A 27,075-nucleotide genomic window follows, 5' to 3' on the forward strand; every position below is an offset into this window, starting at 1 on the left:
GGGCTGCTCCGGTGAGCTGCTGCCCGACACCTCCCCGCACGCGTGTGCCAGGAAAACCCACAAACGCCAGAGGTTCATGTCCAAAAAGGAGACAGAGGAGTCCTGCAACTTAATTCGTATAAAGGCAGGGAGTCCACAGGGGCACACGCCCGCGGGGCTTTCTCTCTCTCACGTGCGACACCGAAGGGGCTTATCGGTCCCTGTCACAGGGCACTGCTAAATACGGCGTCCGGAGCCAGGCCGTGCTGCCTGGAAACAAGCTTTGCTCACCCAGCGCAGCGCCTGCAGTGACAAATTTCCTAGCCCGGCGCCAGAAGAGCCCGGGGTGCCTCAGCAGAGGAGCGGGGGGCGGAGACAGGGCGACAGCAGGCCCGGAACCGGCAGGGCTGGCCCGGAGGAGGAGGAGGAGAGCGCTGGGCATGGCGGCGCCCGCAGCGCTGCAGCGGAGCGTGGTGGCCCCCGCGGGCAGGCACACCGCCTCCCTCATCTTCCTGCACGGCTCAGGTGCCTGCTTTCCCTCCCTTCTCTCCCGCTGCCCGTGGGGACGGGGCGCTCCCGGGAGCGGGCCAAGCGGGCAGGGTCGGCCCCTCCGGTGCTGCGGGAGGGGGGCGGCGGGGCGGGGTGGCCAGGACTGGGAAGGGCTTTGAGGTGACCCTGTCCCCGCGGCTCTGCCCCCCGCGGGCCCGCAGGGTGGAGGCGGTGGGCGGCAAAGCCGTGTGCGGTCCCCGGAGTTCCGTGAGAACACACGCGTTCCGGGAGATCACGGAACGTGCTCAGTGGAAAGGGGCACGTCAGGATCATCACAGGCCAGCTCCTGGCCCTGCACAGGACACCCCGAGAGTCACACCATGGCCTCAGAGCACTCTCCGAAGGCTTCTTGGACTCTGTCGGGCTGCCTGGTGCTGTGACCACTGCCCTGGGGAGCGGGTTCCAGTGCCCTGCCACCCTCTGGGTGAAGAACCTTTTCCTGATACCCGACCTTACACTTCGTGCCGTTTCCTCCAGTCCTGTTACTCCCTAAATTGCCCTTCTCAGAGAGTAGCCACATTCGGAGGATGACTTTCCCAGTTAAAGTGTTTCTTGCTGGTTTAGAATCGGCATGAGGCACCCTTTAAAAGCCAGTGTTCATTTGTCAACTTCTGATTGTTCAAAAGGGCCCTGTCCATGTCCAGACGGGCTTCACGGCCATGCTCTGCAGAGGGGAGTTGCCTACATCAGCGACTGGTCTGAGAGCAGGAGGGGAACATGTGTTTTGTTGGGTTTAATTCCTCAAAAGTAGTTTCTAATGAGCTAAATAACAACAAGGTACACATGATGTGGGGGAAAAAAAAGGAAAATAAGAAAACCAGCAATCTTAGGTTTATTAGACCAAGGCCTTGAGAATCGATACTACTGAGCTGGCCATGTGCATATGGTAACATGCTCAACACTTTCCCTGTCTTTTGCTTACTTTTGTTTTAGCTGGTGCTTCTGTTTAGTTTAACAAAGATGTGTGTCCTTACTAAATCAGTTTCTTTTTTATAGTCTAGTTAAATTTTGTTTTTTAAAAATTCTCTGAGTAAAAGAATGAAAGTGAAAGAGTTTATGTGTCCAGCTCTCTTGTTAATGCTAATGCTTTAATGCTTGAGGAAATAATTTTCTGTAATGTTGGAGGAGTAAGGGAAGATTATGGTTAGAGGTTGATTCCACATGTGGTTAAAGTACTCTACAATTTTCTTTTTTTTTAATATATATTATTTTGTTCATAGTGTTTGTAATGGGGTGGTTTTATTTGGTTTTTAGCAGTTCCAGAATAGAATTTAAAACAGAAGTCGCCACAGTGCTGTTGCTGTGGGCTGGCCTGTAAACCTGAGTTGTAAACCTTTGTACAGCACTTGTGATGGAAAGTGGTGGTAAATTACATGAATCCATTTTGTACATAATGCTTGCTCCAGACAAACTATAACAAGTGCAGAATGCAAAACGGTATAGAAAAGTATTAGAACAACCCTGGTGCTATACATCAGATTTAGGTAGAGGTTCCATTTGTAGCTTGGCAGGGAAGGCAACTGGACATAGCAAGTGTGTAATAGCTTTTTAGGCTGAGCATTACAACTTTGCAAGTTGTAACAAGCACAGAATCATAGGCTGGAAAAGACCTTTTAGAACATCGAGTCCAACCATTAGCCAAATGCTGCCAAGTCCACCAGTAAACCATGTCCTTAAGTGCCACATCTACACATCTTTTAAATACCTCCAGGGATGGTGACTCAGTGACTTTCCTGGGCAGCCTGTTCCAGTGCTTGAAAGCCCTTTTGGTGAATAAGTTTTTCCTAATGTCCAGTCTACATGTTACACATTAAATTTAAACTTTGCATAGAAAGAAAACTTGGAAATACAGCCAGTATTTGAAAGGAATGTTTTACTTGAGGAGGGAGAAGAAGATAATAGAGCTGCCATCAGTCTTTTTCACTTTGTAAACTGTCTCAAAGCAGAATCACCCACCATTTGCTTTTTTTTGTAGTGTTCAAAACATATAATGCTAAAATTTCAAAAGAGCCTGAAAGACTAGCATTTCAGGAGATTTGTTGGCTTTTGTTTGATGTCACAGTCTCCTCCTCCCTCTCCTCCAAGTTCCGTTCCTAAAATCAAAATACATTGTCTGAGCATACAAGTGCTCACATTTGAGTAGCATTTGGACCATGACAGTTCTTGACACAGGTCATAGTTAAATTTTGTCTTACTGAGTTTTCTGTGACCTTTTCATGGACAAATTGTATTCAATAACAGTAGAGGTTTTTGAAGATCTTTGTGAAGTTTAAGAGGTGGGAATAAATAATAGAATAATGATTTATCCTACATCATTAAGGAATTTGTAAAGTTCCAAGTCCTAATTCTGCAATCATTTAGATAGTTGGTTGAGTTACCTCAGGGTTCATTCTGTGCAAGTATTTGCAAGGCCTATATCTTGGCTTTCTAACTGAAAAAAAAAAAAAAAACCAAAACAAAAGCAGTGTATAAGGGGAAAAAAAGTGTTAGTTCAACCCTCCCTAAGATACATTGTTTATAAGTGAGGTGACAAGAGCCTTGAGGAAACCCTTGTGTGTCAGGAGTGTCCCAGAAGAATCAGAGGTGCTTGTGGACTTCAGATCACAGTACTTGCATAAGCAAAATGCTTGTGGGGTGTGTTTGGAAGCATTTAGTTAAGGAAGTAACTTTGATTTTACTGTTTAACTTAGCACAGGGTGAGATCTGTGTCAGTTTTGCAACCCTGTTTTTTGTCACGTGGAGTATTTAGGTCAGAGAACAGTTAGTTCTAGTTATGCTAATTGTGCTTAACAGGAAGAAAATTGCTGGGTTTGAATCCTTCTTGCCTTCTGTTTTAATTTTGAAGATACATTAATTATGTTTGTAAATAAAAACCATCTCAATTTTGTTAGAATGCTTAAGAGCAGATTTTCTCCATTGGGAATTATGATAAATTTAACAATGCATTGGTGTATTCATGTGGCCTTGTTCAGATGAGCCCATGTAATGTGCCAATAAGCCTGGCTAAGGACAGTGGCATTTTTTTTCTTTTGGTTTGGCCATTTTATTGAAAAGAATGGAGCAAGTTCTAAAGTCAAACCAAACAACTTGAACTAAAATAATAGAGAATTTTAGCATTTTGAGTTGATAATATGTGGGAACCTCAACTTCAAGCAAGACTGAAGTCCTATGGCATGAGTGGCAGTAGTGAAATTCCAGTTTGCTGAGCTGCCACTCGATTTTTTAGGTTGAACATCCTTACTACTGTAAAATATATTCCTTGATGGACTGATTTGCTTAAGCTTGAAGTATTGTATACACTGAGGACTTACTAGTGCCTGCTCTTGAGAGGGGTGGCAGTGAAATTATGGCTGAACATACACTGCAGTGGTGCAAAGACAAACTGTAGGCACTGTCTGGTGTATATATGTATTTTTATTTAAAAGGAGCAAATGCTATCTATAGAAGAATTCATCCTGTTTGTAGTACTTCAGTCTACAGGGGTTTTGGCCAGAGGCTGTGTTGGTGAGGCTAGGAAAAAAACAGATTGGGAGTGGATCTCAACTAGTTTTCAAACAGAACTGCGTGGTTAAAGTTTCTTTAAGAGTCTGCTAGGTATTTTAGCTGAACCTATCTCTTTACAAATTATCTTTTCCCTTAAAGCCTATGTGCAATGTTAGCATAATTAAACGTGAAGATCTTTTTTACTGCGCTCTGAAGTGGGTTACATAAAATTCTCTAGTAAAAGTAATTAACTTTTCTAAGGGGACCAACAATTATTTTACCTCACTTTTTAAGATGTTCATCAAGATTTTTGTTTATCACTTAAGAGCAAATATGGTCAACTGTAAGTAGGAGAGTAAGACACAAATAACCTTGTATCTGCTTGGGAGATGCTTAAGTCATTAAATGTAGTGAAGTATTGATTAAACTTACGTTGTGGCAACTCTTATAGTCTTTTTCTAGGAAGTTTTGAATGCATTGGAAAGGGAACTGAAGTTGTTCTAGAAAGTCCTGTTTTAGCATTTTAGTGTATTAACTTCATAATTTGAAATTAAGTCAATCTGAAATATATTTGATATTGTATCATTTTCTTGCTAAATGCCCTGCATAATTCTTGTACACTTCTGTGTGATACAGGTGATACTGGCCAAGGAGCAAGAGCATGGATAAAACAGATTTTGAATCAAGACATGGCATTCCAACATATAAAAGTAATTTACCCAACAGCTCCTGCCAGGTACCATTTAATATATTGTAACTGTAGGATTAAGTTCCTCTGTTCCAGTGCTATAAAGTACAGTTCTGGATATTAGTACAAATTGTCTTAACAGTTCTTTCTTCTTTCTCATGTATATGCTTTCTGACAAAACTGAAACTCAACCATGCATTGTTGTCCAGGAACTGTGATTTTAAGTGGTTAAGACTCTAAAGGATTCCCAGAAGTCACAGCCTCTATTTGAAATTTGGGTATTGTACTCATAGTAGCTTTCCATTTCCATCACATAAGTAGAAGATGATCCTGCAATGTGTGTTGTAGTGGCATTAGAGAGTCGTGATCCAGATCACAATTCTACCCATAATAACTCCCACATATTAATTATGAAAATATTGTTTTGTGTTTAATGCCAGGTTTCAGCACTGAAGGTGGTCAGTCTTTTGGCAGGTAGGATGTTAAAGATCCTCAGCTCCTGGAGAAAGGACTGGGAATTCAAAAATACACATTACTTCTTGTTTGAATCCTGGCCCAACTATTTCAAAGAGAATTGAGTTCAACATTTGCTGTGAGCTCAAGTCTTGTTTTTAAATGACACTGTGTATTCAGTGGTAGATGGATATCTAGATAAAAATTTTTTTCTGCAGGAATTTGAAAGTTTATGTGGTCAAACCTAGAGGGTAAAAGTTGGACACCTACCCCCATAGCTATCCAAAGGTAATATTAAATATGGAATATATAATTAATTACATATATTATGTATGTAACATATATTAAATATATAATACTAAATTTTAAAAGTGTTTAATTTTTCTTAATACAATTTTTTTAAGGTGTCTGTGGCTCTAAATTAGGAGAATATTTCCTTGAAAGGTAATGGAGTTGAGTTTCTTTCTGAATTTGTGTATAAGTGTGGATGAATACTGAACGGAAAAGGAAATTGTTACATAGACTTTTGAGGTACAGAGGTTTCAAAGTCAGGAAAAATTCTTGGAGGGTTTAAACAAGTATAATAGCAGATTTTGTCTGGCACTCACTATTACATGAAAAAAAAAACCTTTTCCTTGACCATGTATTTTTTATGGTCTACTTGGGCAGGAGAAGCAACTGAGAGATTGCAGTGAATGTACTCGCTGTGTTACAGAAAAATCAAGCCTGTGAGTGGAAGCTTTTGAAGCACTGTGTTCTGGGTTAGCAGGGAGTGAATCCCATTTTCTGTAAATAATTTCAGCCTGATAACAGGCAGAAGTGATGCTAGAGTTATCAGTGGCACATCACACACACTGAGTGGCTCCACTGCTTCCCTCCCAGCACAGCAGGTACGGGAGAAATGCAGGAGGAGCTGCCTCCCTGGAAAATTATTTTTTTCCCTTCTGTTATATGTAGCCAGAGCACCTCAGACCACATCTGGTGGGCCAATGCTTCACTTTTCCATCCCACTGCACTTCTGAGGTCCAGTCCTTTTCTTATTTATTCTGGTTTCTTTGGGTAACTACAGATGTAAACGATGTATGAATGATTAACCAGCAACATCTCCCCACTCAAATGAAGGAATTTGTTTTTATCTTATGACTTCGAATTTCAGTACTTTGCTAAACAGAAGATTCTGTTGTTATTAAAATATGTGAATAAACAGTTTATTTCACTCTCTTATTTTTTAAGTTGAGGTTATTCTTGTTCTTTTCTAGAGCAGGTAGAGTCATGCATGAGCTGATTAAGTGGCTTTTAGCAAAACAGAAAAGTTGTACATTCAAAGAATATAAAATACCCACACTGTTTGTCTTTAACTGGCAAAGCACTCTTGTGTATAGCTCTTCGTTGCTGATGAACAGCCCTAGCTGACACAGTAAAATAAAACAGATGCTCCTAAGCAGCTTGCCACTGTTTGCAGCGGTGCTGAAGTTTGTGATGATACATGTCATTGGTTGAAACCAAAATAACGAAGCATTTACAGACCTATTTCATATTGTTTTGGTATTCAAGAACAAACCACATTATGCTTTTTTGAAATGGTTTTGTTAACAGTTGTCTTCCTTTCTTTCACAGAAAATAAAAGCAAGGCCTAGACCTTCCAAACTTGAATGGCTGACATTAAAGTAATTCAACTTGAGTACATATGTTGGTTTTATTTATGTGTATATTTATATGCATATATATTTTGATAAGAACTCAAAATGTTTCTGGCAGCAGGGGAGGAATTCAGCATTCTTGTTAATGAGACGTATAGCTGGGTGGTTATGGACATACAGATCTGCTGAGAAGATTCTGACACCAAGTTCTTTGCCCACCCAGGGGCTGAGGAATGTGCTGGCTGAAAGTCAGGCTGCTGAGAGAGAGCCTCTGTGGGTCTCTAACCTGCCACTGCACCGCCAGTGCAAAGCTTGCCTGCAGGTTCTTGTGCTGATGGTGAAATCAAAGAAAAGCTTCAAGCTTGGCAACGCCCTCTTAGGATTGGCTGATGGCTCTTCTGGCAAAATGCTGTTAATGTGGATGTGCTTCATGCTCTGAGCTCCTGTCGTTTCCGGGATAGCTTTGCACAGGCACAGTGAATGTTCTCTGTCAAAGCAGCTATGCCAGTACAAGCATGATGATATAACTGCAAAACTGGGGGCTTTGGCAGGATAAACTGCAGGTTGGGAATACCTCTTCATATTTTTGATGGAAATTAATAGATCCATAGATATACATTCTTCATGTCTGTTCAACAGAGTTTTGAAAAGCAGTGGAATTCACATTTTTCAACACAACTTTTTTTTTTTTTTTTTTTGTGGAGGATGGATTTGGGTTGTACCTATGTTTTGTTTAGATTTTATCCCAGGTGCTGAAACATGCATATTTTTCATTTGTACAGCATCAGAGGTTTAGACATGTTTTGATTCAAGAGTCAATGTATTTGAAAATTATTTTGGAAAACCAGTCCAGCATATAATCTGGAAGAATTCTGAAATATGTTCTTTGGCTTCACATTGATTTCGGCAAACACTGAAGAAGATTATGGGTAAAAGCAATGGAATTTAACTGAACTACAATTTATAAACCTGTTTTTTACTCTTCTCTTTAGGTATCTGTAAAAAGTCACACTTCTTTTTTTAAAAGAGATTTACTTTAATAATTTTTGTGATGTTCAGGGTTTGTGCAGAGAGCAATCACCTGATGCCCCCTGGACAGGAAGTGTTAACGGCATTTTGTTTCACTTATTCCCCATCACATTGAAAAGTGCATTGAGTCTCATATTTGGTTGTTTCTTGAGCAAAAATAACAGAATGTGGATAGTAAAATTTACAGTTAAAAAAGAAAAACTTCCAAAAATACTAAATAAATCGCATATGGTAAAAAGCATGCTTAGATAAAAATGGAAAAAATATGTGGATTCCAAGACTTGATGTGATGTAGTGAGAGTACTGACACCTGAGTTTGGAATATTGTTGGAAATTAGGTGCATTTGCCTGGGGTTTACAAATTTTGCTTTACAAATTAAAAGTTTTACACATTGCTTGGAGGTTTGTTTTTTTTTTCCAAGTATCTCAGTAATATACTGCAGAGAACTTGTTTTAGCTGTGTCTAGCTTTCTGTCAAGATTAATGCTTCTGCACATAGATTAAACTTGTTAAACATAACAGAATTCTATTTTCTCTCCATTGTAATGCTAATATATATCTTTAAAAAAAACCCAAGCTCAAATTGGAACCCTAGTAGCTGATGCAATCCCTAAAGCCACGTCTACACTAATAGTTTTAAAGGAAAGGGTTTCCTTTTTCCCTTTTTATTTGGGTCAGGATGCCTACAACTTTAAATACTGTTTCAGCTGCTACAATTGTGACTTAAACATTAGGTTTCTATTGAGTTTCTAAATCAGAACTGAATACCACCCAATTTAAACTTTTTTTTTAATAGAAAGTGATAGTTTAAATTGGCATTGCAGGAGCTAACGTGGTAAATCTAAAACCATTTAGGCTCTGCTTGTTTTAATACATATACCTTGCCTTCTATAATTCCCTGAAAAAATCTAGGCCAAAGATTCTTTGCATTGTCTTGCATTCCATTCTGACAGTCCTTCTCTTTTGCAAGTCAGAAAATCAACTATAAACTATAATAACTACTTTGGCTATTTTATGGATCTTTTTGACATTCACTCAACAAACCTTTCTGTGGGATGTAAACCTCTGTGCAGAACTTGTTGTCTGGGGTGCAGGGGCCCCAATGTATTCTGATTTTCATTATCATTATGCGGCTGGTAAGGACTAAAAGGCCACTGCTCCATCTCTTCTCCTCAATTCACATCTTTGCTCAGCTCATGGGTGGAAATGAGCTTCATCTCACCATAGTCCCCATCTGGCTCTATCACAAAACCACCAGACAGTTTGGCACCACTCAGCTCCTCTGGCAGCCTCTGCCTGTGAGAGGCCTGGGATTGGAAAAGCAGCAGGGGTACTGCAGCTCGGACTTGAGATGGATTGGAGGGGAGCGTGCACAGTGCCTATCATACTGTTTTTGGCTCAAGCAAATGTTATTAATCCTTGACTTTTGTAAGCCCTAACCTCATTCATAAATTTAACACAAAGGAGTCTTTTTTAAAGGTGGGAGTTTGAGGGAGAAATAGGAAAGTTTTGGGTTGGTATCATGGGGTGGTTCTTTCATCTCCTTTAAGTAGAATGTGTTCAATGTGTTCTGCATAATAATGCTTAAAGTATGCTTGGATAAACTTTGTATTTCCCTTTTATTTCTGGTCTGGAATTAGGTGAGGAAAACATGGGATGCACTAAACACTTGTCAGAGATAACTGAAATCATGCTTGGGGAAAACAAATTAGAACACAATAGAAATAATCTTGGATTTGTAATCCCTTTTACTGCATTGTGCTCTTAGGCATCCTTCATCTGGTTTTTCTTCTCTCAACCCTTTTCCAGTACAGAAGAATTGGAGACAGTCATTTTTATATCACCCTTCCTGCAAGCAGTTGTGGATTTCTAAGTTATGTGCTGTTCTGTGCTCTTGCTTTACAGTCTTTTCAAAGGTTTCTGTGCTTAGTTAGTGTCATTCATCCATCCTCAGTTTTGTTTGCCACCAGCTTGTGAAAGATGCCACTTTAAATCCCAGATTGCCTTTCAGACCCCTAATGGAGAACTGATGCAGATTGGACCCTGGTTAGCCTCTTGCCACTTTGTTTCAGTGAATTTGTAAGGCAGCCACTATTGGTTGCTGAGGAACTGGCAATGTGTATTAAAGGTCTTTTATGGTCTTTTCAACCATAAAATTATTGCTGTTCTCTGATTAGTACCAATCCCCAGAATTTACACCACTCTCTCCAAAAAGAAAAATCTTCCAAACAACAAAACCAACCCAGCAAACCCACAAAAACAAAGAAACAGAAACAAACTTAATTTCTCCCACTGAGTTTTATGCCAGACTCTCTTGCAGCTCCCTTTGTCTTGAATGAATAAGATTTGTCTCAAGTAACAAAAGCTGTCAGCATAGTATTTCTTCAGGTAACCGTTCTGTACTGGCTCAGTCAGCTCTCATTTCAGACAATGTGCATCCAGAACAACTCTATCAAAAGCATTTGCATGTGGTTGAGTGAACAGGCACAGCCTTTCCTGGAGAACGGCCAAAATTGCTCCTCATGGAGATGACTCTTGCCTTCCTTTTGTAATTTTTTTTTGAAGTATAGTTCTAAGTTAAAGCTGCTTGAATTTTGGACACATCATATGCTCTGTTACCATACCACAAAGCTTCATTTTTAAGATATGCTGAGCCTCAGTTTTAACACAAGATGTACCTTGGACTAGAGTTTCTGATTTCTACTTCTTATTTGACTAGCTGAATTCTCTCTTTTCCTCCCCATTTCTTTTAAAATTTGCTTTCTGCTTCAAGCAGACAGTGGGAATTAAAAGTCATATTTGGGAACCTAAATTTTCTGTTGAAATGTAGTACTGAAATTCAGCAGTGACATTATGCTATGAGAGAATTTGGGATTAGGGAGTAATATGCTTTCATTCAGAAAACCTGAGAGTTTTCTGAAGAGAGTTAAGACTTGCTTCTAGAACTACTCCATATTTTGGATTGGAACGGACTTTCAAGGTCATCTAGTTCAATCCCTCCCAACAATGAGCAGGGACATCTTCAACTAGATCATGTGGCTTGAAATCCCATCCAGCCCGTCCTAAAATGTTTCCGGGGTGAGACATCTGCCACCTCTATTCAACCTGTGTTGGTGTTTCAGCATCCTTGTTGTAAAAACCAGTCTTCCTTATATCTTGTCTAAATCCAACCAATTTAAATTGAAAGGCATTCCCCCTTTGCCTGTTGCAGCAGGTCCCACTAAAAGGTGTGTTCCCATCTTCTTATAGGTCCCTTTAAGTACTGGAAGGCTTCAATAAGTTCTCCTTCAGGCTGAACAAACCCAACTCTCTCAGCCTTTCTTTGCGGGAAAAGGTGATTTGATAATTTCTGTGGCCCTCCTCTGGACCTGCTCCAACAGGTCAGTGTCTTTCCTGTTCTGAGGATTCCAGGATTGGATGTAGTTCTCCAGCTGGAGTCTCAGCAGAACAATGTGGAACTGCTGAGGTAGTGTGCCCTGTAAATTTTTCAGAGGGCTGCACAGTCTTCCAAAAGACAACATTGCAATTTGAGAGGCCTTACCTCCTAACTGAGAGGAGATGGGTTTGGGAAGCAGGAAAAATGAAGAATTTCAGTAATTTTTTATCTTTCTCAGTCTTTATTTCAATCTTGAAGTCCAACTTCACTATAAATTTCCAGTTCTGTCTGGCATTTCGGGAAGTTCTGTCTGGAAGCCTGTAAGCCAGCATCAGAGGTCTGGGTTTATGTGTCTGCTAATGCAGAATGATCATAGTGCTGAGCATGAAGGCAGTGATACAGTCATGCATCAGGAGAAAGAGTTGGGGGAAGAATACTTGCCATTTATCAATGTGCTGTCTCATTTAAAGCAGCTAGAACTGCTGGCTTGTCTTCTAACTTAAAATGTTGGATAGGGACAGTGATTTATTGGGTAATGAGCAAAACCACCTGTAGTTTTATGTGAATCACCATGCTAATAGCATCATTTTGGAGATGGAATTTGCCTTGGTTTGAGATCTGAATCTGAGCCTCGTGTAGCATCATTGGGTTGCTCTCCACTTCTGTTAAGATAATTTCAGACTAGCTGGCACAATTCTAAACATGAATAAGAAGGTCTAAAGGATATATTTGTGCTTCAGAAAAATGGAGATAGATAGTGTTGCTGCTACCAACTTTTCATCATGTTTTTTTTATTACTACTCAGAACTCAGCTTAGCAGAAGCTAATCTATCTTGAGTTTGTAAAATCTGTAATGATATGTACTGCTTTGAAACTTTGCACTGAGGTCAACATTGAAAATTACTTCTGTCTGAGATGGAAAGGATGATAAGTACTTACAAAGATAGTACAGGATGTATTTTCCTTTTAAGACATTGAAGTGTTGTGTAGGATCTTGAGACTGCACTCTCATGCAAGAGGTGTAGTAATCTACAACAACACTCTTAAAAATAGGAGCTATAAAGTAATCAGAAAACATGATTTAGAGTGATTGGGGGTGTTGGGAAGCATTTTAAATATTCTAATCCTCCTAATACTCTAATTCTTCTAATCCTGCAGTTTCTTAAACAATGTTTGGTACTAGCCATGTCTCCTTTGCTGCCCATGCTCCTAACATTTAGATGTTAAGAAAAAAATTCATACAAACTGAACTTTCTTCCAAGTGTCTCTTAAAAATGGATACAAGTTTGGAAGTTTGATCTACACAGAGAGAGGATTCTTGATTCATATTTTCTTATATGGATTTGAATCTTGTATGTGCTCCAGAACAAGCAAAACATACTCATATACACCCCTTAAAACCAAATAAGAAAAAATATCCATGCAGCTTGGGGGACTATATTTTCATTTCCACTTTCAACAGTCCACAGTTTTTGGGACAGAGCTTTATTTCTAGTAACATTTTTAAAAGAGAATAAAGAAAGTGAGGCACAGATGGACTGATGGGATGAGTTTAATTAAAACTTAAGAGAGCAAAAACAATTCCAAACTTAAAGCTGATTATTTGGTCTGACATTGTCCTTAACTGACCATGTTGATCTTGTTGGATGGAGTTTCCACTGCACTCTGTATTTTTTTTTTGGTTTTGTATATTTCAGTACAGCTTCTCATGTCACTTTAACATAGGGAATTTTTTTTTTTTGTGGTTTAATTGTATGAAAAAATTTGGTGCTGTATTCTTGGAGCTGTACAGATGGTTCCATGCCAAACATATTTGTTTACCGTGGTAATGTCTGAGTTGTAGTGTGCCAGCTAATAAAGGGATTATTTAAAGAAAAAGGTGAATGACTAAAACAGATGTGCCAGTTGGGTGAACCACTAAAAGAATCTTACTTCTCAGCTTTATGTAAAGGTTATTTTTAATGCATTTCTGAGAAATCAAGAGTGCTTGCAAGGATGTTTTTGGGGCAGCTGAAAGCCACTTGTCTGTTTTCTTGGGGGTCTTTCCATGTGGGCTTGAAAGATGTTGGTCTTTCATCTGTCTTATGAAGAATTAGCAAAAACAGCAGGTAGAAGTCCTGAGTTTCAACATCTGATCAAGTATTACAATCTCATGAAGAATTTTGATCTATTTTAAATGTCATGAGCTTGTAATTTAGTTGTGGGGAAACATGTTTTAATATTTATGGAATGTAAAAGTAAATTGCTGTAATGCAGTATATGTATGTATCTATGTTCCATATACATCCTGGAAGTTAACCTGCTGTAATAATAAATCCAGGTCAAAATGCTGTAGTAATATTAAAACCTTTCACATATTTTCTTACACAGATGTTAGGTACCCTGATTTTACTAGAAAATGAAGCACTCTGCTACAAACATCTTAACCAGGATTGATGTAAAAGTGTTTGAGAGAAGCTAAAATAATGGTTTAAATGCTGTTTACCCATACATTTCATCTGTTGTATGTCACATTGTCCAAGTGACTTCCAGAAACTCCATTGATTCTGCTCTTGATAGATTTGACTGGAATGTCTGCTCTTAGAAACTGACTTTTGTGAATTAGATATTTGTAATCTTATTTCTTAGGTGTTGATCAATTCATTTCTGGAGACACGATTCTGAAGAAAAGACAATCAAGAAAGCACATAATTTTAATACCATTTTTTAAACACAGCTTTAAATTGCTGGGTATACAAGATTTTTCCCCTAAATTTCCTTTAATTTTGGAGTTAGCTTTTTAATAGACAGGTAAGGGCTGCCTTGAAAACGAATAGCTCAATTTTCAAAATTCTGGTGCTTGACTATACAGTTTGTTTTGAATTAAAGAAATGAGGGATTACTTAAGGCACTTGACCACATACTGTATGGTACTTTTTCAATAAGAGTACATTTTAGGTACCTTGAAGCTCTGCTGAAAAAGATGATGAACCTGTAGTGTTTCTGTTTGTACCTATCTGTTGCTGTTTGTTGCTTCTTTCAGTATATTTTTCTTACCAATTTTTAAGTCATGGCTTTTTTTTTTGTGTTCATGTCAACAGGCAGAAGAAAACCTATGGTCTCTCATTTTTACTATTATGGCTGAATAGTCCAAATAGTGTTATCTTGAATGCTCATCCTAGTGGCAGCACTGGTTTAGAAATAGCTGTTTGCATATGTGAGGCCTCCCTGGTTTTAATAAAGGCAAAATTTGTTCCTTCATTAAGAATAACTGAATTTCTGACTTTCTCATTTTAGGTTAGTTGTAGCTTTGTTTAATCCTAGCATTGAAAAAATTCCAGATAGCACAGAAGTCAACTTTAGCATTTTCAGTGTGTTCCTATCCAGAAATGTATCAAAAACTGTCTGTTTTGTGGATAGTGATTGTAATCTGATCCAAGCTTAAGTAAAAGTGAAGAATTTGCCCTGGTTGAACATAGCAAATAAGGGTTTCAAGGGGCTTTGTTTGAGATGATCGATCTCATAGCAGTATGTTTTGTAATATATTGTAGAGCCATTGCAAGGCAATTAGATCACCTTTCTTGGGATTTCAGGGCTCTATTAATCATCTTTATTTAAAACCAAAGAAAAGGCTTCTTTGAATTGCAGGTTTCTTGATTATCTAGGATTTGGGCAGCCTGTTGAAGCACTTAAAATAACATTCTGACTACAAAGTATTATGGTGAGGAGTATCATAACTCTTGCTTGTGCACCCGTCCAGTAAGCACATGGCATTTCTTTGAGTTGTGTTTATGAGATACCTGCCCCATTAAGATGAGGATGGCTGTATTTATTTGACAGAAAGAAAAATTAGCAGGTTTTTTTTTAACACCTAGAGGTTTATAATACCCATCACCTGTCAGTTTTGTCAAGAATTAGGCAATTGAATTACATAAAGTTAGCTCTTGCAAAGCTGTCTTGTTTAGAAGTTACTTCAGTTTATCATATTCCAGCATGGATTTCAACCCTAACTTTGTTTAGGATTAAGAACTTCTTGACAGGTTTAAGATTTAAAATGTTTAGCTGACCTAACCAACCTTAATCCTGAACTGGCTGAAAATTGCATTTTACATAGCTTCCAAATGTTGGCTTCATTCTTGAAGGACCATGAATTCAATGCAAGGAAATGCAATGTGGCTGGATGTAAATGGAGTTACACCTCAAAAGGGTTTATTCTCTCCTTTGCTGGAGAGACATTGAATTTTTTTTATTTAATACATATGATCAAGGCATTTGATCCTGTGCTTGGTTAATCTTTGTTTTCTTTTGTTCCACCACTCTAGGCCATATACACCCATGAAAGGAGCCTTTTCCAATGTGTGGTTTGACAGGTATAAGATCTGTAATGACTGTCCTGAACACATTGAAAGCATTGATTCCATGTGCCGGGGACTTACAGACCTGATCAATGATGAGGTTAAGAATGGCATTGCCAAGAGCAGGATACTCATAGGTAAGAGATATAATGTGTTTATCCTAATGGTTTTTTAATGGTTAAGAGATTAACTTCTTTGAATTTGCTCTGTCCTGAAGGGTCATGATCATGGCTTGAAACTGCTGAACAGCCTTTTCAGTAGCTTATCCTCAGCAATATTGAATCCTTATTTAAACCCATATCAGGTGGAGAGTGGGGCTAACTGTAAGCAGTATCCTCAAAATGTAAAACTGTTTTTATTTGCAACAGCCATTTGTAATCATTATTTAAAATAGAGTGGGCAGTGATTTACTTTGAGAAGTACATAGTTTTACTATTTCCTTTAAGCCCTTTTCAAGGATGGAAAAGTACACTTTCCAAAAATGACGTGCATTTTGGAGAATGGAGATGTAGCATATAAATAATCATGAACTTTTCCTTACTGCTTTTGGGTTAAATTAATTCATGCAGGAAAAATGTGTATGTTACATAGGACTAAAGGCTGACACTTGATAACAAATGAAGTATTAGCTGTAATAGTTCATATGTGTATATCTTTATTTCTCTTTCCACAAATTTCCAGTAACTTTCACAGTACTTCAGTGAAATAGGTGATGAGATATTGAGGCACAGGAGTTGAGGGTGATGAAATAGCCTATGGCAGAGAGGGAATGAGAATTCACAAGTCCATGGATCTTTGTCCCATCTCTAGACCACAAACTATTTTGGGTTGGGGAAAAAACTCTTAAAGTGAGATCTTATAAATGTATGTCCAACTAAGTCATGCCATCAAAATCTTGTATGGCCAAGCCACTACCATTCAGCCTGGTGTGTTTTCCTGGTCTAGCCCCATGTTGCTCTGTGAAGGCCTGTGCTTCCTTTCCCTTGCTGGCTCATTGTGCTGGCTGCATTGTTTTGGATGGCTGCCAGCAGAGTCCCTTTGATCTGTCTTTCCTGTGTTGTTATACCTGCTGGCTTGGAAGCAGCTGGAGAAGTGCAGGTGCTTTGTTGTTGAGTGAGCTGAGAGATGCTCTGTGTACAGATCCAGTGTGCTACTAGGCTGTTTTCCTTTCCTCTGTAGCCTTCAAAATTAGAAATAGCCAGACTGCAAAGTATGAAGGTTGTTTTCCAAGTCATAAGCAGAGTAAGGAAGTTGGCATGCACTGAGTGTTTCATCCCGTAGATTCTTTGGAAGTCCCCGTCTCTGTGTGTTTGCATTCCTCACATATAAATCAGAAATAACTGTACTTGTTTTGTCACTCTGGAGAGCTCTGCTTCCCCACCTGACAGAGACTACAAGCCTACATCCTCGTGGTGCAGTCCAATATTTATGCAAGAAGCAAAATAAGGAAGCCCTGAGTTACTTCGTCCAAAGTACAGAAGGGGACTCATGCGGATGCATAAGGAACTTGGTAGTGGAAAGTTGTATCACTTGTGGCTGTACAAGATTAAGTGTTCTTCCACAAGAACTTTGTGCCTTTTCTGTGCTGTTTTTGATGATTAACCAGTGTGTGATGCAGTGAAGAGTGAAACTTAAGAGATCCTCTAAGGTCTCTATGCATAAAGGTGACATTAAATGTCCTAGGACTTCGTGCAAATAATTGCACATCTTCTGGCATTCTTTCTTACAGGAAACTAGGACTTTTGTAAAGGTACTTTGCAAATTTATAGTATTTAGCCTGAAGAACAGAAGGCTCTGGGGAGATTTTGCAGCCCTTGCCAATACCTAAAGGGTCCCACATAAAAGCTGAGGAGGGACTTTTTACATGGCCATGTAATGATAGGACAGGGTGAAATGGCTTTAGACTGAAAGAGGGTAGGTTTAGATTAGATATTAAAAAGAAATTTGTTACTTTGAGGGTGGTAACACACTGGAATATATTGCCCAGAGGAGCTGGGGGTGTCCATCCCTGGAAGTGTTGAAGGCCAGGTTGGATGGGGCCCTGAGGAACCTGGTTTAATGGAAGGACTTCCTGCCCATGGCAGGGGGTTTGAACCAAATGATCTTTAGAATTTCTTCCAACCCAAACCATTCTGTGATTTTTTTATCAAAAGAAAATATGAAGCCAAGTCTGTATGCTGCACCATAGTGTAATGTCCACTCAAAAAGGAGAAATGTGCGGCCTGAAATTTTTCTGAGTTTAGAAGATGGCTGTACAGGAGATAAGGGAAGGTTTGGTTACTTGCTTAGAATGTCAGATAACTAAATTCTCTCAGATCTTTTTAGATTTCTCTTGGAAAATGTCAGGAATATCCATCTAGTACAATAAGATGAGGCCTAAGGTAACAGATGGATTTGTCACTGCTGGTGCCATGGAGTTGGAGGAGGCAGCCTTTGTGAGGTAAAGGGAAAAAATAAGGCATTTATAGCAGGGGAAGTCGGGTGAAATTTTGCTATGAATTCATAGTGCAGTGTTGTTGAGTCATATTGGAAATCCATAATGGTACATCTCTTTTTATGGAAAACAGAGACAAAATAGTTGAGAGAAGCAACTGGAGAACTTGGGAGTCTGTGAAGAACAGTGGGGGCCTTTTTGGGTAGAGTCACAGAAGCCAAAGAGCAGAGCAGTCATATGAAGGTATTTACAGGGAATTAAATGCTCCTTAAAGGGTTAAGGAGAATTGAGTTGAGTGACCATTTTGTAGTAAGTGGGAGTTTTAATGACTGGAAAGAAAACAAAATGAGTATGAGGAGCATAACAAGATTGAAGGTTATGGTTTTATATGGAATACAGGGCTAGAAATTATAGGCTGAGGGTGAGTGTCAGATATTGTTGGATGAGGGTGAGCGAGGTGTTGGGCAAGCAGGAAGGTGGGCAGCAGCTGACAGCTCAGAGGTGTGGGATAAGAAGGCAAGATCTGAGAGAGCACTGTGCAGAGGTGAGCGAGTGGGAAGAGACGGGGAGCAGCAGTGGGCTCTCAAACATGGACAGTGAGAAGCCCAGCACCTGGTGTTCTGGGGGACGATTCCCCTTCTTGAGCCATTCAGACTTTCCACAGAGCTAAGATAGTGGGACAGTAAGAGCATTTTCTCTGAAAGAAATTGTACCCTGCATTGTTTGCTTCGATACCTCTGAAGTTCACAAGTGACTGCTTGCAGATCAGAACTCTAAAGCTGAGGATGGAGTCCAGGTTGTACAGTGCCACTCCTCTCTTCCTAATCAGGGAAAATGCTGGTGCAGCCTTGCTTTTAACAACTGCTCTATGAATCTACTTCTAAAGAAATCAGTTACTTAGTTTGCTGGATTTAAAGGAAGTCTTATTTTTAAAACATCCATATTAATTTTGTGACATGGCTTATCTACCCATTCTTATCTCCTAACAGTTTCATTAGTTGCTTTCCTTTTAACACAAGTCTTTTGAAGAAAGTAGACTTCTGATTAAGTTTTATTTCCTCTGACCTTGGAGGAGGAAGGAAGTGAGACTAGCAGCAATACATAATAATTAAAAAAAATAATTATATCATCCCCAGAATTTGATAATGGTACTTAGTTTTTAGCCAGACATTCTTATTGAGTTAGTCTTACTGGTCTTCCTGGCTAAAGGACTTTTTGTAAATAGTCCTGTAAGTAGGTTTTTATTGACTTTGGAGATAAAAGAGTGTTATAAATTTAGTCAAATTTTGACACTTGGAGCTTTGATAATATCCTTTCTTTAAAAACAGGATGTATTTCTTCTTTATAAATGCCTGAATTCATTCCTAAATTGGCCAAGCAAGCCACAGTTTAAAATGTGGGACAATAATTTCTTTTTCTATCTAAAGCTAAGTTGGTTTTTCAGGTGGTGGTGCTTTTGTTTTTCGTTTTCTTCTGGTTGTTCTTTTGTTTTGGGTTTTTTTAACTGCTTCTTTAGTGACAGTGCCCTGTAAAATAAGTCCATTTCGGTGAAAACTGTTTAAGATTTCAACAATATTATTCAAGAATATGTTAGAAGCTCTTGAAAGAAACGGCTCTCTTGTTTTTTGAGCATTTTGATAGGGCTTACTGTAGTCAACTACATTTTGGTGAAAGGCAGTCTTTTTGTTCTTTTTTTGTTCTTAATTTAGCACTGCTTTCCTGCTTTCACAGGTCACTTTTTGTGTAGTGCAGAAGTGCTGATCCAAGCACGTTGGTCTCTGCCACCTGTAGTCACTCGTGTAAGCAGCCAGTGAAAATAAACTTTCCATAACAGTCCTGTAGATTTGACTAAATGCCAAAAAACACACGCATGATTCCTGACCCCTTGTGCTGTAACAATAACACAAGACACACAACCACTTTTTGTTTATTGCTAGACTTCTTACATAGCTACTGAACCACGGTGGAAGTAACATGAAAGCTCTGTGCTTCTTGTAAATATTAGCATTTCCTTCTCTCTCAGTGTGTGTGAGAATGGGATGGGGGGGAAATATCTTGGCTTTGACGCCCCAGAGAACTGATTCTATAAATATGTGGAGATAAAAACTTGCAACAATAAATTGTTGAAGTGTTGAGCCATCTAGTTCACCCACAATCTTGGCACTCAATGCTTTTGGCTTCTGAGCCTTTTGCTGTCACTCATCCTATCTTGTATCTTCTGTCTTTATTAGGAGGACATTGTCTTCCCTTCAGAGGTACTTACTGCCTTGTTCTTACGGAGGAAATTTATGGGTTTATTTTGCTGTTTCTCTCTGCAGTTCAAATGAGATTTCTCTTTCTCTACCTCCCATTACATGGCTTTGTGGTTTCTCCCTGGGCTGAAAGAAGTACTATTAGTTCATCTGCCCCATAATACCTGCAACATTTTATTAATTTTCAGTGCATCAGTGTAAATTTGCCTTACATTTATACTTTGGGGTAAATGTTTGGTCCTCTTGGTTTTGGGTTTTTTTTTTTTTTTATCTGAACTGACCATGTGTCTCTTTTGGATCTCTGCTAGTTTAGCTCACACATCAAGAAGTAAAAAGAGACATTAACGAATTAATCTTTGTTTCCTTTTTAAGTCTTTTGCTAGGAGGTACAATGCCAATTTTAACCAAGACTAGACCATTACTTGTTACTTTGTTTCCCAACATGTGATGGTGTCAGTATTAATGTGTCTAAAGACTCTGAAAGATGACACATTCCCAGTATGGTGAATGACAGGTCTAGCAAATGATAGTGAAGATTAGGAGTAAACAAGACTCACAGAAGTAAATTAATAAAATCATTCAAAAATAATTCAATCATGATCTTGTCGTTGCATATAAGATAATGGCTTTGGTAAGAAAATAATTATATATAATCAAGTTCTGATCTTTTCAGCCTTACTAAGAACTCTGTTGAAGACATGTCCTTACTCATCTTTAATAAATACCTGAATTCAGTGCAAAATTAAATGGATGGATGGATGGGGTTTTAGAATGCTTGGGAGTTGTGCAGACATGCCACAGGGTACACATTAACCTGTACTTTCTTCACAGTTGTGCCAACAGAGTCACAGAAAAGTGAGACTTCACAGCATTTGCTATTCCATTGTCATGTGCCAGTGCAGGCTCAGCTCTATTTAGGCAAATCCTTATCATTGCTTTTCTGAATTCTAAAAGACCTCTGCTAACAGAAGGTTCACAGCTCTGCAGAACAGCAGCTTGTTTCTGTGCATTGCTACTCTTTGCTTTAGAGAGCAATTTTCCACTTTCCTTCCTGTGATTCAGTTTAGAGTCACAAATACTGTGAGCATAAAGGATAGGTTTTTCTCTTCCTTTTTCCCATGTTGTGCAGTTATGCTGACTGTAAAAATGACAGGTTAGTGTTGCAGCAGGACACTGCTGTCCTCTGTAGAAACAACCAAGACAACACACACTGGGTAAATGAAGCAAGCCATAGATTGGCAGAGTAGCATCTTAATAAAAATTGATTCGAGAATTTTAATGGATTTTATTTTCCTTTCCAGTGCTAAAAATTACAGCCCCTTAGGTACACATGTTGGGTTCCCCTCTATTACCTGTAATAGTTGAAAATAAAATGTAACTGGTTAGAAACAATAGTACACTTGTTTTTACAAGAAAGTGGTAAAAGTCATACCACTTAAATATGCATTTCAAAATGTGTTTTGACTGGTGAGAAAGTTGGGGAGCAAGTTAATTCACGTTCCTAACAAGAGCAAGTGGCTGAGCCACTCAAGCGAAGTTGCCTTTGTTCTTGTAATGACTCTCAAGTTTGTTGCTCTTGTAAAGTCTCAGTAACAACCAGAATAACAAGGCTATCAAAGGTGGAAATCGTTCATTGCAGTTCTGCTACTGTGCAAAGTTTGGGTTTGATGAAGTTTCATGAAGAGATTAAAAGGAGAAAATCACTGCTGTGAGGAAATTCACTTGAGACAAAGCAAGTGTTTGAATACTTAACACAGGAGCAGTGTTCAGGGAGTTCTGTGGAGAAGGGAGTTTGCTGTTCCACTGGCATTTGTACTGTTTGCTGATATTCATTTGTGAACACTGTTAAATGTATATAATACTTCCATTCATTGATGAAAATGGAAGGTCAGAAAACAGAAAGTCAGCTTCTTTGCAGATGCTGTGTAGAACAAGGTTGTGCTGTTACCATTAATATAAGGTAAATCACTTAGTCCCTAGGGAGAGGCAAAGTAAGCTGGAATGTAACTTTAGGGAGAAATTCTTGATAACAAACTGATTAAAGCAACTCTAAGTTGAAATGCTAAAAAAGGAAAAATTGAGAATGAAAAATGCTGTGAGAATGGAATGAAAAGGAGGCAAGAGTATGTAATGTATTGTAATAATATCAGAACAGGCCAAGACAATTTCTGACTGTGCTGGTGTAGTCTTATACAACAGAAGAGTGTTTGTCTTGTGCTGGGCTGGCACAGGCTCTGTGTGCTGGAGGATTCATTTCTTGCCACTTTGTTACCAAAGCTGTACTGACAAATGCGAAGAAATACAGGAAAGATGAAGAACAACTAATACAGAGAAAGTAGTGAAGAAATATTGCTTAAAACAAACACCCCAAACTGCATCCCTACACCCAAGTCCAAATCCTAATCTCATCAAAATCTGGTGTTTAGCTTCTGTTCTTTTTTTCTCTTCAAAATTTGTGCACTAGATATAATTCATAACTGTTTTTTTTTCCCCATGGCTGTGATTTCTGGTATGGCAAGCAGCTTTGAGCACATGTTAAAGTTTTACTGAAAAGCGTGAAAAAGTGATGTTTCCATAATCATTATAACAAATGGACTAAGGTGTTTTACAGTCAGGTTTGTATTATTCAGGATGCACTTGGCAATGTCAAACCTGTGTGTGCTAGAGAGCTGCTTTTTCTGTGAAGAAGACTGAACACCTAAAGAACTTTGTGAATTCAGGAGTAGCTCATTGCAGCCACTAAAGTGATGCATAGGGGAGAGGGCAATTTTAGCATTCTCTTATGTATACAGGACAGGAGATACAAAATAAATCTTTGTGCTGGATAATAAAGTTTGTCTTTTCTGAGATGCAAACACAGACATTGTTAAACAAAGTATAAAGAAACAAATAAAGCTAAAGTTTGACAGAAGGTAAATACTTGGTTTCCTGAAGCCTGTATAACATTCAAATGTCATCATGGACCAGATTATCATTTCAGGCAAATACAAATGGGAAGCAAATTAATACAAATCAAGATCTTTTACAAAAATGAACTGGAGTTTTGTTTAAAAGGCTCCTAAGGCCATTTACAAGGAATATTTTATCACTGAAAAATGGCAACTGTGGTGAGGATTTCTGTCTCATTCAATCAGGAATAAATTCCATTTGAGAAATTCTGTTTCTGTTCACATTGTGTTACATCATCCTGTGCCTGAGATCACCCAAATTTAGTTACAGATTATATTCCAGAAAAGAATGTTTTAGTTTTAGTAAAGTATTGCATGGGAGTTTCCTTCTGATTCAAATTCTTTAATTTGGAAGTGTGATGATTGTCTGATTTCAGCAGATCTTTCTCAGCTGTCAAGGTGAGTCACAAGCAGCTTTCTTCTTATTACAGAGTGCAATAAGAAGATTTAGGTGCTACCTAAAAATCAGCACTACACTGAAACAGATTCAAGGTCATAAATGCATCCTTGAGTGAACTTTTTCTGCAACTGGAAGTGTTTTACCTAATTGAGTCTTTTTTGTGTGCTCCCCTATTAGTCTACACATAAACCTCCTTTGTGAAGTTAACACAAAGAGTTAGGTGCTTTCCTGAACTGGCATCCTGAGCATTGTTGAGCTAACCCTGTTTAACTGTTGTGAAGCATTAATCACAGTTCTCATAAAATAGGCATGAGGGGAAAACTGAAAGTGAATGTACTTCTGAATTTAAGACCTTCTGGCAAATTCTGAACTTCTGTGCACAGTCGCTGTGTTTCTTGAAGGTAGATTGGTCTCAAGTAGAGAAGTAGATTGGTGAAGACCTTGCAGTGTTCTGCCCATCTAAGGATGAAATGTTGCTGTGTCATTTTGATTTTATCTAACACTCCTGACACGATCTGCTTAACAATGCTGTGGAGTTTATGTATTCTTCATGGTGAGATCATCTGTATATATGTACTTTTCTGTTTTTTCACACTGACATTTCATGCATTGGCTTTGTGTAATATCTATACCTGCCTTTTATTTTTCCTTCATCCAAAATTTGAGTTCTTTTAGAAGTTCTTGACTAAGAGTGTCTTTTATGTGTTATGTCAAACATGCACATATACTGAAATGGTTCTTTTAACTGAAAAAAATAGTCTGCATCTATAAATGCTTATTCAAATTGTTGTTTTTGAAGCATTTAGCATATGGCATTTACTCAGAGATTGTTGTGGTATCGGGTGATAAACTGCAGGTATTCCCATGCAAATCAAATTCAAAGAGCTACTCCTTTGTATTGCATTTTCTTGTAGTAGTATGAGCCACATAAAAGAACCATTACCTAATATTCTTCTAAACAGAAGGTGACTGCATTGTCAAAGACTGCTGGTGAGTAATTGCAGACAGTGTGCCAGATTGTGACTAACTGGGTACAAAATTTTAAGATTAAATCATTTACAAACTAGTAATGACTTTTCAATGCAGCTTTTCTTCCTGTAATCTGAAATACTTAAAATAGACTTCATTTTATTTTGTTGATAAAGCATTGTCTATATTTATTTGTAAGCAAATGAAAATGGTCTCTTAGAGTACAAGTGCTTCTTTTGGGGTTTGGAGATGACAGCATTCTTCAGAATGATCAAAAAGAAATGAAATAAGTGACCATATTGTGCATAAGAAAATAAAGGAAGCTTCACTCTATTCATTATCTGGATACAGTCAATATAATGGCCTGTGTACTGTGTCCTTGTGAAGTAATGTAGTTGTCTGGATTTCTTTCCTACTGAATAAGCATTTCATATAAAAATCATCCCTGAGGAATTACCTTCAGTAAGGAATTAGTGTAGTTGAAGAGACATATGGACCACAGACGGCCATTAGTTCAGAGATCCTGTTAGAGCTCAGGGATATACATTGCATTTGTTCCCTATTTATGATATATCCCAAGGTATAACAACAAAAATATCCTCAATACTACCTGAATGTGAGTGCTCATTGATTATGTAAAATAGAGATCTTTCATGTGTGAATGCTGCTAGCCTAGGGGAGAAATAACTTGAATACAAAAAGCAGTGAGAATTACCTGTTCACAGAGTTTTACTTCGTTTATGTCAGAGTATGCATGTCCACAGTATTCAGCTACCTGAATACCTTCTGAAGTATTACTTGATGGCATTTTTTGTCCTCTCTCAGTAATGAATCTTCAGCACTGCTTTAGCTATCCATTATCTTAATTGCATCATGCTTTGATTTAAACCTCAAGCTATGCCACATCAGGTTCAGGTTGGATGTCAGAAAGAATTTCTTCACAAAAAGGTTGTTAAACTTTTGGGATGGGCTGCCCAGGGAGGTGCTGGAGGCACTGTCCCTGGAGGTGCTCAAGAAATGACTGAATGTGGAACTTGGTGCAATGGTCTACTTGACAAGGTGGTGTTGAGTCATAGGTTGGGCTTTATGATCTTAGAGATCTTATCCAACCTAAGTGACTCTGTAATTCTAAAATCTTTGTAAACTTTATGATACTCAAGATGGGTTTGTTTATTTTTTTTTTGTATTATGTATTAAAGAAACAAGTCTGAAGATAATAAATTGTACATTGGGTTACAAAGACTTATAGAAAAATCTTTTTTTCTTTTGGTGCATCCTAGGAGGCTTTTCAATGGGAGGTGGAATGGCAATGCATTTGGCCTTTAGGTTTCATCAGGATCTGGCAGGAGTCTTTGCCTTGTCCAGTTTTCTGAATAAAGACTCTGCTGTGTACCAGGTGAGTGTGTAATAGATATTATACAAAACATGTTTAGCTATAAGAAAACATGGTGATTAAAATTCAATATACATGTTTATACATCTGAGGCAGTTGATTCACATTCTAAACTTATGTCATTTCCAGGAAATAGATAAGCAGAATATTAGGAAAGTGAGGCTTTAAAGCTGTCTTTAAATAATGTTTTATTGCACTTTTTTGCACAGACAGTACAATATTAAAGTGTAGAAAGAGATTAATAAATGAAATGCTTTACTAGTTGTCCTTAATTGTTAAAGAGACTGTGTAAGCATAAGTATTCTTTTAAAATGTGTGATGATAATACGAGCTCCATTTGCTGTCAGGAGTTTTTTCTCTTTCTCTTATTTAGAGAGGGATATAGACCTTAAAGTAAACACTACCATTTATCAAGAGTTCTTGTATTAAAACTTGAAGGGCAGTTTTTTTCAGTATTTCCTTATTTACTTCTATAGAGATAGTACAGTATAACCCCTAAAATGTATATCAGTAAGTGCAATAATTGTCACTATGTAATTGTAAATATTCCTTTTAAATTTTTGGCAGTATGTCTGACAGTGTCTCCTTTCTATCTAGGCTTTGAAAAGAAATGAAAGTGCTCTTCCAGAATTATTTCAGTGCCATGGAACTGCTGATAATCTAGTTCTCTACTCATGGGGTGAAGAGACCAACAAGATGTTAAAGTCTCTGGGAGTATCAACATCACTTCATACTTTTCCAAACCTCAATCATGAGCTGAACAGAACTGAAATAGAAAAATTAAAATCCTGGATTATAAAGAAATTGCCTGTTGAAGCACCAAAGGCTAATGAATAAATGAAGATCCAGCCTCATACTTTCTGATTTTTCATAGTTTTAAAATCATGTGTGACATATATGTGGGTGTCCCATATCCTTATATAAGCACAACTTCAGGCAAACACTTTAATATTCCATAAAGTTCACCTAAGAGGTGAAAAAAGGTGCTGAACACTAAACCTCACTTTATTATATGGATTTCTTTTTCTGTTTTCTTGTCCAGTTTTTAAGCACATGCCAGTCTACAAAAAATACTAACTGATAATATTAAAAGCATTCCAAAATAGTCAAAGCAATATTCAGGAAGCAGTTCTGTGAATCTCCCAGAT

At 38.3% G+C, this 27,075-nt stretch overlaps 1 protein-coding gene across 1 annotated transcript; it reads left to right on the forward strand.

Annotated features, from left to right (window-relative positions):
* The first annotated feature begins 377 nt into the window (after window positions 1–377).
* On the forward strand, window positions 378–26,783 carry LYPLAL1 (lysophospholipase like 1). Its single transcript, XM_063152223.1, has 5 exons — window positions 378–504; window positions 4,648–4,747; window positions 15,499–15,668; window positions 25,815–25,930; window positions 26,525–26,783. Exons 1-5 carry the CDS (start codon window positions 420–422, stop codon window positions 26,762–26,764), a joined length of 711 nt encoding a protein of 236 aa, XP_063008293.1. The 5' UTR covers window positions 378–419; the 3' UTR covers window positions 26,765–26,783.
* Window positions 26,784–27,075: the final 292 nt, after the last annotated feature.

The sequence above is a fragment of the Melospiza melodia genome, chromosome 3 (assembly GCF_035770615.1).
Source record: "Melospiza melodia melodia isolate bMelMel2 chromosome 3, bMelMel2.pri, whole genome shotgun sequence".
NCBI classification, from domain to species: domain Eukaryota; kingdom Metazoa; phylum Chordata; class Aves; order Passeriformes; family Passerellidae; genus Melospiza; species Melospiza melodia.

Coding starts and splice junctions, on each gene's coding strand:
- LYPLAL1 (XM_063152223.1), top strand. CDS start 420: ATGGCGGCGCCCGCAGCGCTGCAGCGGAGCGTGGTGGCCCCCGCGGGC. Junction 505..4,647: donor CATCTTCCTGCACGGCTCAG/GTGCCTGCTTTC, acceptor TGTGTGATACAG/GTGATACTGGCCAAGGAGCA. Junction 4,748..15,498: donor TACCCAACAGCTCCTGCCAG/GTACCATTTAAT, acceptor CCACCACTCTAG/GCCATATACACCCATGAAAG.